Source organism: Felis catus, chromosome C1, assembly GCF_018350175.1.
Source record: "Felis catus isolate Fca126 chromosome C1, F.catus_Fca126_mat1.0, whole genome shotgun sequence".
Lineage (NCBI taxonomy): Eukaryota > Metazoa > Chordata > Mammalia > Carnivora > Felidae > Felis > Felis catus.
In genome coordinates, this window is record NC_058375.1 from 170,044,114 (window position 1) to 170,059,176 (window position 15,063).

Genomic DNA, 15,063 nt, shown 5'->3' on the forward strand with positions numbered 1-15,063 from the left:
GGAAATACTGGGCCAAGCAAACTTCAGTTTTACTGCAAAAAAATATCTAATATGACTTGTAAATTTCTAACAGGAGAATGAGTATGACAGGCAGTATTTCCCAAACTTATTTTATGCTTCTGTTTGGAGTATCTCAGGGGAATGGTCTTCCTTGAGCTCAGGAGTTTAGGAGTTCAATTCATCAGATTTGTCAGTTTTAACAACAAACCAGATGGGTGACAGCACATATTCACAAAATGACTGCAGTATGGCCCTTGACTCACTAGTGCTAACCACTTGAAGCCACACATCCTCAACTCTCTGCTAGCTAATCAGGAGTTCTCCTTATGCCCCAAATTCTCCCAAACACTTCATGAACTTTTGTAATCTCCTGGCTTTGCTCAAGCTATACCACCTTATTAATATCCTTCTCATCTTCCACTTTCCTGTCAAAATCATACAAACCTTCAATGTTTATCGTCAAATGTTTCTCCCTCTCTGTCTCAGTACTTCATATGTGCTTCTCCTTGGGACAGTAGTTCTCAAACTTGGCCATACATTCAAGGTATCTAAAGAATTATAAAAAACACTGATCCCTGGGTCTCACCCACTGATTTGGATATAATAAGTCTGAGATACAACCTGGGCATTGGGATTTTTTTTTTAATTCCCCAGTGATTGTAAGATACAGGCAATGCTGAAAACCATTGGTTTGGAGTTCATGGTAGTTTGTCTCTGTACTTTATAAACCTATGTAGATTCTAAAAAAGGGTTTAAGTTTTTTAAAGGAGAAATATAACCCCCTTCATTTTCATAGGTCTCCTGTACCCATAAACATTTTTTTAATGAAAACTAGAAGTTCTAATTTGGCTTACATTTTCAATAATGATGCTAAAATTATCAAAACGTTGTCCAAACTACTCTGTTCCTCCATTCCTATTCAGGTAAATTGTATCATTAAGGCAAGTGGCTCCCATATCTAGCTATGAATCAACATAAATGGGAGAGCATGTGGAAACACATATATCAAAGCTTTCTAGTCCCAGACCTACTAAAGCAGAATATCTGAGTTAAGGTTTCAGAAGCTTGTTTTGTTTTGGTTTTGTAAGCTGCAATTCTAATGTCAATAACAAACAGATCCGTTTTGTGAATCACTGATTTAAAAGAGGAATTATGTAATTTGGCTTTATGAAAGCATTTACTCATTATAGTGGTATTTGGAAGGGTTCAGTAATAGAAAATAATATCATGATTTTTATAGTACAAAGAATAAATAATTTTTAAGAGACAATAATCAATCATAAGTTCCTAGAGAATATGCATTATGGATGAGAATATGCATTATGAATACCAAATATGATCCAAATGCAAAAGGAAGCATTATTTTATTTTAGTATTTACAAGCCCTCCATTCCAGGTCATGGTTTTCGTGGAATTGGAATTGATTGCCCAAAATTATATAATTAATTATATTCAGTTTGTATTAAAATAACTAATTGTCTCAAGCCTGTTAGCATGACACTTGGTAAAAATTAATTCTCCAAAAGAAACTGAGAAAATATGGGCCATCATCATGGGCATAATAGCTCATGTTTTAAGCAATTAGTGAAACTTTCCTAATGTTTAACTTTTTAAAACTTTTTTTAACCAGGAATTTCAGGCACACTATAATTCTGATGTCAGGTGAAAAATATTTGACCCATCAACCACATGAGAGTCAATAGAACTTCACTGTTTTATTATATATATATATATATATATATATATATATATATATATATATATATATTTCCATCCTCAGATAACTTCAACAACATGAAATAAAAATTCAAATTATATGCTGTCTTTCCAACTGTCTGAATGAAGATGGACTATGGATGGAATAAAGGAAAGAAGAATCAGAAAAAACACAAGAATTTTCAGAGAGCATTAATTGCATTAATTGACTCAATTATATATGCTTCTTCTTACTAATATTCTCCCACACCAGCTCTGGGTTTGGCCCTGTGACTTTTTGACTTTTACAATGGGACAGAACAACTGACTCAATTCAGACTCAATCAGAGCCTTGAAAAAATGTTTGTGAGTTTCTGTTTCCTCCATAGTTTCCTGTTGTTACTACAAAAAAAATATCCAGGCTAGTCTGCTAGAAAGATATGTGAGATACATGAAGGAAATTCAAGTCATGTAACCCAAGGTCCCCCTCGGTCAGCCAGTTCACAGCAAACCTATGATCTGGCTACAGATGCAGAAGAAAGCCCATTGAGATCACAGAACCACTCAGCTGATCTATAGACTCATGTCATTTTAAGCCCCTATGCTTTAGGAAGATTTATAAATAGCAATCACTGATACAAATGTCTTCAGCATTTGAAAGACTGTCCTGTGAAAGAGTTTGGATCTTTCTTGGTCCAGTTCTACTAAGAGAGAAAAAAAGTTTATATTGACCAAAAGACAGATTCCCATTTAAGAAAGTACTTTCTAACAAGTTATGGTTGTTCAAAGGTGGAATGGGCTACAGGCACTTAATTTGCTGATTCCGGAATAATTCAAGTTGGGGCTAACACGAACGCATTTTATTCATTCAACAAGTTTGTTTCTTCATTTTTTCCTTGAATGCTACAAAATTATATACAGATTCTATAATCTGTATATTATAGTGCCTTGTAGAGTATATTGGTTTTCTCATTCTCAGTTAGTATTACAAACAAGAAACAAGCTACCCATCCTTATAGCAATCCTCTTGGATATGGCTGCCAGAATTTTCAGCCAAGACTTACTGGCCATCATTCACCCTGAAAATGGAGCAATCCCCATTATGTAGACCTAACTAAACAAATTATTAATTCTATCATTCATTCATTTCAAGGGTCACCAGTTAGCAATCTGTAGCTGGATTTTGTTTAGACTCACTGTTTTTAAAAATGTGAAACTAAATGTTTTCATTTCCTATCTACCATAGTTCCCAAAACTTCCTATTTCATACATTCACAATACTGACTTAGTCTCTTTTTGAAGCCTATGCAAGTGCTTATTTGTCACACACATTCCACCAAAATTTATGGGAAATACAAAGATGAATTCAATATTAATTACAGCCTCAGAAATCTTACAGGTTTTTTTTTTAGGAGGGTTGAGCTCCTTACTCAAGTAATTATAATAGGGATGAAGCGATATGTGCAGTAAAAGAAATCCAGATAAAATGACATGATATCTCTGAGTTAGAAAAAATTAGGTGCAGCTGAACTGAGCAGCATATGCATAATTAGTGGGCACAGAAATTTGCAAGAGTCTCTTTTTTCTCTTTCATGTTGATCCACAAAAATATCATCACTGGAATGGCTATAACCATTTGGAATCTTCATTAGAGGAGATATCTAACAAACAGGTGGTCCCAGATTGTCACATTTCTCTACTTTCATCCAAATTTTGATTGAATTATATAACTTAAAAATGACTTTGACCTAATAGGATTTTCCTTTCCTTCCTCAATTAGGACTCAAAAATTGCCACATTTGTACATTAAAGATACTGACATGCTGTTTTTCATTACTTGGTCTCCAAACAATTTGTTCCAAGCTCTTTGATCCTTGAAAATGTCAAATTAAATATTAATATTTTTAAAGCTGAAGTGGTGATTTTCATAATAAAAGCCCTTGACTTTCAATGCCTGTAAACAACAGGTTAATAAATACATAGTATTTTAATACCTGTCTTAACAAACAACTCTCCTAAAAATAATATCCTATGATGCTAAAGGCTGGAGTGACTACAAATGGTTACCAACTTATCTCAGAATTAGTGTTTCTCCATAACAAAAAAATATGGCTTTAATGGAGCAGTTCGGGGATGTTATGAAGATGACAAATCTCAAAGTTTTATCATCTGCTTCTTCAAATGCACTGTGACTTGCTGCATTCACTTCCAGCATTTCTGGTTCAGGAAATGTTGGATTTTCCTCAAGCAGAGCTCATGGCCAAGTAACCTTAATCAAATACATAAATAAACGGAAGCTTTCCCATGAGAACTAACTATCATAATTATGTCATGTCCAGTCACAGAACTGAAGAGACTGGGTTTATAAATACTGCAGACCTCTTTAACTTATTCAATTTTGATAATCCTATAGGTCACCTTAATCTTATTACTATGATTTTTCATTGCTTTTAACCTAAACACTATATGTAATAGACTGGTTATTCCACATATAAAATTTTCCAAAACCATTAAATTATCTAGTATATCATTTAACCTGCATAACCTTTATTTTCTTATTTCAAGCATTACAAATCTTTGAAAAGCTATTTCTAAATCATGAACACAATGTCTAAGATAAACACAACTATCACCAAACTTCCCTAGGTTAGCAAACAAAATTTGTGTAGTTCCTGAGAGAGAGAAACTTTGTTGTGTTTTAATCTATTCTCTGTTCCTGGATCCATACCCAAATTATAAATTGTGGATTTACTACTTCTTTAAGGAATTGCTCTGAAGATTATATACCTGTAAACTTTATTAAAAATACACTAGGGGCACCTGGATGGCTCAGTTGGTTAAGTGTCCAACTTTGGTTCAGGTCGTGATCTCACAGTTAGTGGGTTCAAGCCTCCCATTGGGCTCTGTGCTGACAGCTCTGAGCCTTGAGCCTGCTTCGGATTCTGTGTCTTCCTCTCTCACTCTGCCCCTCCCCTGCTCGCACTCTGTCTCTCTCTCTCTCTCAAAAATAAATAAACATTAAAATAAATAAATAAATAAATACACTAAAATTTTAATAAACAGCAGCTCTTAATATTAACATTAATAGCTACCGCTATTGCCGCTGCTGCTGTTGCTGGTGATGGTAAGTTTATTGGAGGTAGCTTAAATTTGTGTTGATTATGGAGGAAGTAATACCAGCAGGAGTAAATTACTTATTGCCTGACTTTAAAATGTATAACAAATTATGGTTTATCTACTGGTGATGACCACTTAAAAATTAGAGTTATTGTTATCACAACCGAAAAAAAAAGAAAAGGCAGAGTTATGTCTGATAACTTGCATGATAAACATTACCGTATGTCTTACACTCATATTTGTTTGTTGTTTTGCTTTATCTTTGTAGTCAGTCCATTTTAAAGATCAACTTGTGTCTGTTCCTTGCCTTATAAGTCATGCAATGACCTTTAACCAGCAGCAATAACATCCTGATGTAAACAATAAAAAACTAATTTTTAATAAACATGTCTATTATAAAATATAACTGTTCTTCTATTAACTAATGTTGTGCCTGACAGTGTCATAAATGGTAAATTCACTTCACTATGTCTATTTTCCAGAACTATTTTTCCTTTCATAGCAAGGGGAGAATAACTTAAACATAATTATTTTTTTCTATCAATTAACTGTCACATAAAAATCATCACTTATTTAAAAGAAAAGCCATTAAACTAAATTTCCAACATGTAACTATGTAACCATGAGGGTAAATTCATCTTTTTCTCTTTTTTTAATAAACAAATTCATAATCACCTTTATTTTAGAGCCAAAAAATGTTAAAACATTTTCATAAATACAGAATTTTATTATATTTTGGATTTGATTTACATAGAACTTCTTTCTTTGAGGAAATTCATTCCATAAAAAAGGTATTTAACATATTATACTACTTCATCAGCTCGTACTTAGTTTTATTCTATGTAATTATTTTTCACTCTGATGACTTGTACTAAATATATTCCTGTCTAAAGTATGTGTTTCCGGTGAGAGGAAGGTGTTAAAAAGAGGATTAAATTACAGAATATTATAAATACTTAAATATTAATGAGAAAAAATCCCAATGTCCAACAATGTATGACAATTACTTTAAATTTTAGAGTGCTTTGATATTTTATATCTGTTCAGGTTTTTTGTTGTTCCCAAAACACCAAGGGGAATGGGTTCACAATGTCTGAATAACTTAATACTATCCAAACATTTTACCTAGAAAACTACCGTAAATCTGCAGTCAGTCAGGTATTCTGCCATGTCAACATGTAAAAATCTGAAATGCAGTGTATCCCTTGCGTATTAGCAACTTCTGGTTTTGCGGTAACACTGATGTTCATGCACTGAACTTAAACATGGAAATAGAGGTGCTTCAGTGGCTCAGTTGGTTAAGCATCTGACTCTTGATTTCGGCTCAGGTCATGACCTCAGGGGGTGAGATGGAGCCTGGCTTCTGGCTCCATGCTGGGTGTGGAGCCTGTTTGAGATCCTCTCTCCCTCTCTTCTGCCCCTCCCCCACTCATGTGCGCACTGGCACACATTCTTTCTCAAAAAAAAAGTGGAAACATAAAAATGATTACACTCCAAAAGGTGTAGCATTTTAAATATGTAACAGATATTTTATGCTATTCCTCTATAAAGCATAGATCACAACCTTGAAATTAGAAATCAGATATATCAATAGGTACTAACCATCCCCATTAGGTCCACAAAGAACATTAGGATCTGTCTTTCTTTTCCTGGCCTTTCTTATTTCATCTTTCTGCTTTCTCCATCTCTATGTGAAGAGAATATGCCTGCCAAAAGCACACTCAGAATTCCTCTGCTAACAGATACTTGTAAAAATAAGAATTTTGAAAAGGCATAAAGAGAAGAAACAGCATGTTCTAAATGCTGTGAAGATCTCAACACAATTTTCATTAGTCTCAGACCCTGGCAGAAATCTGACTTGCACTTTAATGTCTCAGATACTGGATGCATAGACCAGTTCTCAAATCTAGGGCTGATGAACAATTATTTGCATATTTTGTTTGTGGCATTTTGGTGCTACTTCTAATGGAAAGTCACCACAAAAATAGCATCCATTTTGAACACTGAAGCGGTTCAATAGGTTGTTAGTTTCAAAGAATACTAAATAAGGCTTAACATGTAAGAAAAGTTTCAATTCAATTTATTTGTTTAATTCATTTTTTGCCTACCTACTTTAAGAAAAAATTTGAAGCAATAAATGGAAAACAATACACATATAATAGAATTTGATAAAATAAAATATCAAATCGAGTAGGAGATGATAATAACAAAAACCCAGACTTAGACTTCATGGTAATGGATTCATATAAGAAATGTTCTCACTGATGCAATTTTATTAGGAGAAACAGATTTTTCTTGATATAAACGTTAAATGTTTATTTATCCCATGAGACTATAGAAAGTTCACTAAGCAATACGAATATGCAATAAGATGGAAGAATCTTCAGCAACTGTTTTGCTGGAGTTATATAAAGGTAATTGATTTGAAATATATTAGAAATTGACTAATCTATTTATATAAAGAAATAAATTATTATTACCAGAGATAAAACTCATGGTAACACAGAAAAAGAGGTTTTTTAAAGTCTAATACAATGTTTCTTTCTCTATGGGATGCCTTTAATGTCAAGTGTTTATTCACATCTTGGATTTTAAGGTTCTGTATAATTTTATTTGCTAAGTACTGAGGAACAAACTTTGTGATGCATATTTAAAAGACATTAATATACATTCTGTGCTAGTATTTCCTTCCTGGAAAATTATAAAATCCTAAGAATTTCTCTTGAGGAAAGGAAGAATCATTACTTTTCTGTACAGTTTCTGAGCTACAGGAACGTCTACAGGCAGAACCACAAAGTGTGTTTGAGATGCACCATTTATATATTCTCAGGGCTGAGTGGTCAGTCTCACTGATCCCAAGTTCCACATGATATGCATAAAAGATCCCATAAACCCACCTTGGCCATAAAATAAACTTTTCCTTTGTTCCTTGCCTCACAGACCTGGTGTGAAAATATATATCTAAAATTTCCACAAAATACTTTTAAAACATAGATTTGCTAACTTAACTAGGTGAGACGATTCAGCAGAATCACCATTGCAGGAGACACATTCTTAGAGGCAAAATCTAAATAATATGTACGATTTCTCCCAGTCTCCCCAGTAACATATCCAGCCATGGAATTTCAACATCTATCATCTGCTCTGACACCTCTCAACTAACTTTTTTACATTTGGATGACTTTTCCTGTCTGAAATTTAGGGAGATTATGTTAATTAAAAATTCATGTTCATTCAGTCTCAAAAATTAAATTAAAAAATAAAATATTGCTATTCTCTATCAATTCACTAAGGTGTCAGAATTAGTCATCATTGAAAGCTGTCTTATTATAATTTTTCAGGACATTGTCACCTCCTTTTTGGCACCCATCATCTGCCTGTGCCATAGTTACCTAGGTGTATGCTAGATGACATGTCATGTGAAGGCAGTTACAATTTGTGTTTCGTTATCATGTCTGACCTTCCCAGTGCAGTCAGCCAGATCTAGACACTTATAATCAATCAGAGAAGGTCAGGTGAATTGAATTAAGGCTGTGGATTCTGGGGTGCCTGGGTGGTTTAGTGAGTGAAGCGTCTGACTTCAGCTCAGATCATGATCTCACAGTTCCTCGGTTTAAGCCCACACTGTTAGTGTGGAGCCTACTTGGGATTCTCTCTCTCTCCCTCTTTCTCTGCCTTTCCCCCACTCGCACTGTCTCTCTTTCTCAAAACAAACAAGCAAACAAAAAAGCTGTGGGTTCAACTGAAGAAGAAAGTAGTCTGTATATAAAATTTTGAATGGTGTCAATATGTCAGATATTTCCCCCAAAATTCCCAGACTGATCTCCTTTAATAACTAAAATTCTAAATGAAGTGTTTATAAAGTCAAAATATTATTTTCACAAAATTTCTGTTAAACTTATAACTAACACATATAAAAGAGTCTAGCACATATAAAAGGTAAGCACTAATTTGCTTACCAAGTGGACTGAGAACCAGTATGCAAATTCCTTAGGAAGTAGGGTACAAAGAAGTACATATTGAGAAGGAAAGGTCTAGTACATGGATCTGACCAAAAAAGCAGACTTGAGAAAGATGTCTCAATGTGAGAGGTGGACGGTTCAGTAATAGCCCAAGGAGACAAGGGACCTGAGAAACGAGGCCAACAAGGAAAATGAAGTGGGGCATGGGATAAGGACATCAAATGCCAAAAACAATCTTAAACCACTTCCTAACTTGCGCAAAAGTACAACTCGCTATCAGAAAGCCAATGCTGTGTTTTACTGAAGAATATCCCACAAATTTCTCTGGGGAATTATATCTAGTCATTTGAATGCTTTATTAAGGTACTCTCCACCTCCCGTTTCCCTCATGACAATCATATCCTGAGAAAAGCAAAGCCAGCTGTCAGTGTGCCAATTGACCAATCAATTCCGGCCTGACATCTGGCCTTACCCTGTTTTCAGTCAGCAACCATTTCTGCACTTATTGAAACAGTTGACTGAGTCAAAGGAGGTCCTCTCTGGCAGCTATGTTTTCTCTTCTAAGTCACCAGGATCATGAAGCAATCATTTGAATTTAGCAAATTGTATTCTAATTATTCGGGTAAAGAATCTCAATATCTTTATATGAAAAAGAACAGAAGCACAGATGAGTTGCCATTCTCCTGTGAGTGGCACCTAAGCACAGAATTCAGCACGAGGGGATATGGGTTCGCCATAACCAGTGGTGAAGTACCACCTGCTTCAATCGCAACAGCTTCCTGATGGGGTAACATAATAAAGATACTGGCTAAGTGGATTTGACTTTATCCAACATAATCTTGCCTTCCTGAATTTCTGCAGGTGCCTTCTTTTAATGGTGCCTCAGTAGAGTTGAGTTTGGAATTATCCATACTACTGTCAGATCTTTTGAAGTCACACATGCACTTGGGAGAAAATAGATATTAATTACATAACACTGAGAGATTTTTTTTCAGAAAATATGGCAGGTGGATCCAAATTCTGAGGGTCAGTTTGGATTTTTGGTGACTTATTGCCATCAGTGCATACAATGTACAAATGTATATTTGTGTAGACATAGATTATATTAAATCCACACATACATATTCAAATATCATTTATCTTCAAGAGAAGGCTGTAAAAGAGATTTGAGCTAGCATTTTTTAAGCTTTACAAAAGTATACTGTTGCTACTAATAATACTATAATAATGCTTTAATAAATGCATAAAATATGTGCCTTAAGGCCCACTCTTACGCATTATGTGACAATCACAGAATGCCAGGAATTCCATCCATAAACTTCTATTATCCTGTAATTAATTCTAGATCAACAACCAGTGACTGTAACTTGACTTTAACATTTAGTTTTACTAACATGTAGTATCTCTGCTCTGGTTAGGATATTATTTTGGAGGAAGTACAACATTGATAAATAATTAACTTCTTTTTTAAAATCTTCTGTCTTAAGAGGCAGAAACTGTTGAATTTCTATCTTCTTTAATTTTTTTTAAATTCCTAATTCTGAATTCTAAAGTACATAATAAATAACTAAAGAATCAAGGGTTAAGAAGTCAGTGAAGAAATTGCTGCTCTCTAGAGAGTGAGTCTCCCCCCAAAATAAAACCTTAGCTCAATCTGTTACACTGTATCTACATATTTTCTGCCCACAAATTTCACCACAGTATAAAATTTTTCCTGTTGCCCTATTGTTTCCTAAACTGCAGAAAGACACTCCTGAACTAGGTGTAAAATGTACACTTTAGTATAGTAGCCATCAAGTTCAAATTTGTCTTCCACGTTACTGCAAAAAGGTATAGCATTTGCTGCACTAAAACACTATCTCTGAGTGCAATTAAGCTGAAATAACCAAGCACAGTATTTCCAACTTAGAGGGCTGTGCAACCATTAGAAATAGCAAGGGATTGCATAATGTTGTAGAAGTTTTTCCAGTGCTGTCATTCATGCGCTTGAATAGCTAATATGTTTTTTAAATAAATTTTGAGGAGTTGATAACAGTTTGTGCGCAGAGTTTCAGAAAATAGAAAATAAAAGGACTCCTTGGGTATGCATGAAGTTAAACGTTAGACACACTGTACTGCTTTGCTGTAACTTAGTGCTAGAATTCCCAAGTTAAGGATGAAGAAGAGAAATTATTTTTCCTGACAACCCTGGAGCCAACTGGGGTGTAGCATTACTTACCTAAAGATGGGTCTTTGGAGATGTTTCTTCCTGATTGTGACATGGTCATCCATTTAAAGGTAAAAGTTTAACTTCTTCCTGGAAACCACTCCAGAAATCCAGGGAGGCAATGTAGAAGTCTATTCTGCTGCAAGGAGCCCAGAAGGAAAAAGTAGTTTCCTCTTTCTCTTTTTGGGTGCTGGGAGAAAACTTCCCTGCTCTCTGCCAGCTGAGCAGTGTGTCCATAGAGGCCACATAAGACAGGCACGTTGGGGCACTCCCCCACAGAGCAGGGTGTGCAAAAACCACCGACAGTCACGTTGATACAGGCAGGAGAAGCACACAGGACCCTCGGGAACAGAAGGAAACAAACAGACAACTTCCTACTCTAGTGGCACCCAGGTAGGAGCGCCCTGAGTTAGTGCAGCCAAGAGAGCAGTCCTTCCACATGCTGGTCAAGCTCTGGAAAGCTAAGTCCCTCCCTGTCTTTAAAACTGCCTGATCTGAGGCTCAACTTTTTTCTTCAAAATAAAAGTTGTACAGCTGGTTCAGCAGTCCCATGTGAGTACCCTCTGGAAGTTTGTTCTGTTAAAATAAGAACTGTATACAAATTAATGAAGGAAGATGGGCTCAGACTGTGTGACTGGCTCTGCTTCCAACGATTATAATTATTTTACAATATTGCTTTTATTCACACTTTGAAGTGTGGAGACCGCTCGTGATTTTTGGCACTCATAGCCCAATAACCTACACTTGGCTGAAGTCAAAGTTACAATTTCAACTGATAGAAGCCCATGTGAAGCTGGCCAGAGCTACGAGAGTTAGAAAAACAAAAATTGCTCAATTCTATCAGTGACAATGTGCCCAGATGTCTGTACCCAGAGTAGCTTTCCAACTAAGTGGGGACACTGAAAAAAAACATATGAAAACACATGCACACAAATACACACACACTTTTTTAAGGCCCCTAAACTCCCTGGGAACCTAAGGTGGTTTTTGTTTTGTTTTGTTTTTACTATGTGATCAAATTTGAATTTTAAAAATAAAAAGAAAGAAATGTAGGTATTAGAGAGAAGTTGTAAACGGCCGAAAATAAATGACATTAAAAATTGTTTTACTTGGAAGCCTTAGACTCACACTGCAGGAACTCCTGTTCTAGTCACAGATAAGATGAACCCTCACATTTTAATATAGTGTATTTTGGAGACATTTCTATATCTGAATTACTAACAAAATTCCTACTCAATCAATAGTGTCATGAGATTCCAGGCCAGAAGTTTGGTATGTAATAAAATAAACCATGATTAAAATGTTTTTAAAAACCACATGTAATAAAAGGCAGGGGTAACTGAGAAACAGTCGTGCCTCTAGTTGAATCATCAAATAAGGGTCAAATGACACAAAGGAGTTCATGACCTATATGGTCGTGATCTGAAGTTCTTAGCACTTTCTAAATACCTTCAGCGGGAGCAAGAGGTATTTTTTTGTTTCGTTTTGTTTTTGTTCTCTCAAAGGAAAGACAAAGAAGAGAGTTACAAAGAAAGAAATCACTGATTACATGGAGCACAGTTCTAACACATACTTTTTTTTTTTTTTCATCTTTCTGATGATGTCAATCTGAGACAGAATTGAGCTAAAAATAATAAATGGGTTCTGGTCCTAGTTCTATCATGAAAATGTGAGCCATTGTTGGAAAAATTTTTGACCTATCTGAGCCCAAGTTTTTGTACTTATGAAGTTGCAATATTAATTGAATTCTATGTTCCTTTCCAGCTTTAATGGTGGTATCATGCTATCTATAAATATGATTAGTTTGCTTCTTGCGAAGGATCTAGCAAAGAAGTTATGATGCCTAGTACTCCAAAAATACATGCTTATATGTAAAGTTATAAGTAAAGAAGTCCTAAATAAAAAGATAATTTTATATTGTATGTATCTCTGTAGATATTACATATTTACTTAAAGACATCTAAATCAATGTTCCCTTCACCATCAATAAGCATCCAATCATAAATTCACGTGTGTGATACTGCAGTTAAATCTGGAGACCATCTATATGCAAACTAATATGCAGACCTTTGGAATAAATGCATTATTATAACCATGTGCCTTGGCTTTCTTTGTATAGGAAGGCACATAAGAAATAACATGCTATGCAGGTCTTCTGGAAGGATTTTTGTATTTATGGGTGGCAGACAATTTCTGTACTCATGGTTTATTTATAATACTATTAATTTAGCATAAATACTCCTGAGGGCCAACCCAAGAGAATAGTAAGCTCATCAACTTTTAAAATTAATTTTCATTTTGTCTACTTTTGAATTAGAAAGGTGAAATGATTTTTTCATTTACATGATGAAGGAACTCACCACAAATACTAGGAAACAGCCAGCCAAGGGACAGCTCAAAGGACAAGCCAAGTATGAAATCTAACTTGAGGCTCAAAGGTTTAATTATCAACTGCAGAATCTGACTGTTGTTAAATTAATTATAGGAAAATAATATTTTTGCTCCACATTAAGTTTATATTCTTTTTGCTCTTTAGCTATTAAGGTAGAAAGCTCAGCTTCCCATTTATATCAAGTGCCATTATATAAACCCAATATAAAAACCTAAAGAGCCATGAGAAAATATTGGTAAGTTAAATATTCACCGGACACAAAGAAAAATATGTATTTCTTAAATATTTTTGTAAACTTTCTATCAAAGAGCATTTAAATTTAACACTGGGAGAAAAGTTTGCTTTATTAAGTTATTCAACTCTAATGTAGTATTCAATAAGATAAAAGGACTCCACTGTTGTTGCTCAAATTACAAATTATATTCCTTAAATGAACACAATCATACTGTTATATTTAAATAATAAAATACTAAAATTTATTATATCAATAACCAGGTCAACTCTCCTATAAAATAAACCAAATACAACTTATTATGAATATTTTTTCCCTGGGGGTAAGGATCAGAAATGTTGTTTATATTTTTCCTGTTATGGTAAACTCTCTTTCAGCGTGACCTTGCCTAACACTTTCACCCACACCTCCTGCTCTCACGTGTGCTCACTCTGTCTCTCTCACACACACAATTTCCCCCACTCAGCACTGTTACAGACTGTCATAACAGGTGTTTAATAAATATGCCTTAAGTTAATTTGTTAAAATGTTCTGCTGAAACACACCAATGTATCCAACATAAGCCATGGTGTGTGACAAAAAACAGATTAGCTCCATGACTTTCCCAAACAACTGAATATGAAATGTGTCATGGTATTTTGTGTTAAGCATCTTGGAAAATAAGTAAGATTTACTTTCCCTTATTTTTTTAATGTTTATTTATTTATTTATTTATTTATTTATTTATTTTTTGAGAGACAGAGCATGCGAGCAGGGGAGGGGCAGAGAGAGAGGCAGAGAAAAAGAATCCCAAGCAGGCTCTGCACTGTCAGCACAGTTTTTTTTTTTTTCATTGTAATTGTCTGTTCTATAGTAATAGCCTGTTCTATAGCTCTGTTTGTTATATGTAAGTGCCAAAAAGCATGCAATGATAGAAAAATTATGTAATACTAATGGCAGCCCAAGAACTGGAATATGAATGTATCTACAGGTTATCACTTTACCATATAAGTCTAATCAAATATCAACCTGAAACAAAGTGTACTTTCTTCTTACAGAGTTTCGTTAAATGCAATGTTGTAAGTTATATAGTTAAGTGAGTTTTAAATTAAGTGGAGAAGTGAGAAAGAAATGCAAGACAGAAAGGATCAAATGGCATTTTAGATTTTATCACTATATACATGTAATATCACTTAAATAAAAAAAAATGATTCTTTCACTCTTGCCTCTCTGCTTTCTCTCCAGGTGAGCACTAGCCCTGTGTGTGATCGGAATGTCTCCTATACCTAATCTTTAGTTCAGTAGTTCTCAGTCCTATTTATTTTTGACACATCATACATGAAAGATGATATGTGAATATGATACTCTATCAGAAAAGTACTTAAATTTTGATGAAAACAAAAAAAGGAAAATGCAGGCACTGCCATAATTTTCCTTCGACATATAAATATGGAATCTATAAAGTGAAACACCACTTGGT

The 15,063-nt window shown here is 34.6% G+C and overlaps 1 protein-coding gene across 6 annotated transcripts in view; it reads right to left on the reverse strand.

Moving 5' to 3' along the window:
* The window catches only part of PDE1A (phosphodiesterase 1A), a 328,273-nt gene that overhangs the window by 228,655 nt on the left and 84,555 nt on the right, over positions 1-15,063 (reverse strand). Inside the window, exon 1 of one of the 6 annotated variants that reach the window (XM_011285386.4) lies at positions 10,993-11,510. The exons of 4 other annotated variants lie outside the window; for them this stretch is intronic. In XM_011285386.4, the coding sequence (XP_011283688.1) occupies positions 10,993-11,045 (53 nt within the window). In that variant the 5' untranslated portion in view covers positions 11,046-11,510. Of the gene's footprint in view, positions 1-10,992; positions 11,511-15,063 lie in introns of those variants that run through there. One more of the 6 variants, XM_003990917.6, reaches the window with a different exon arrangement.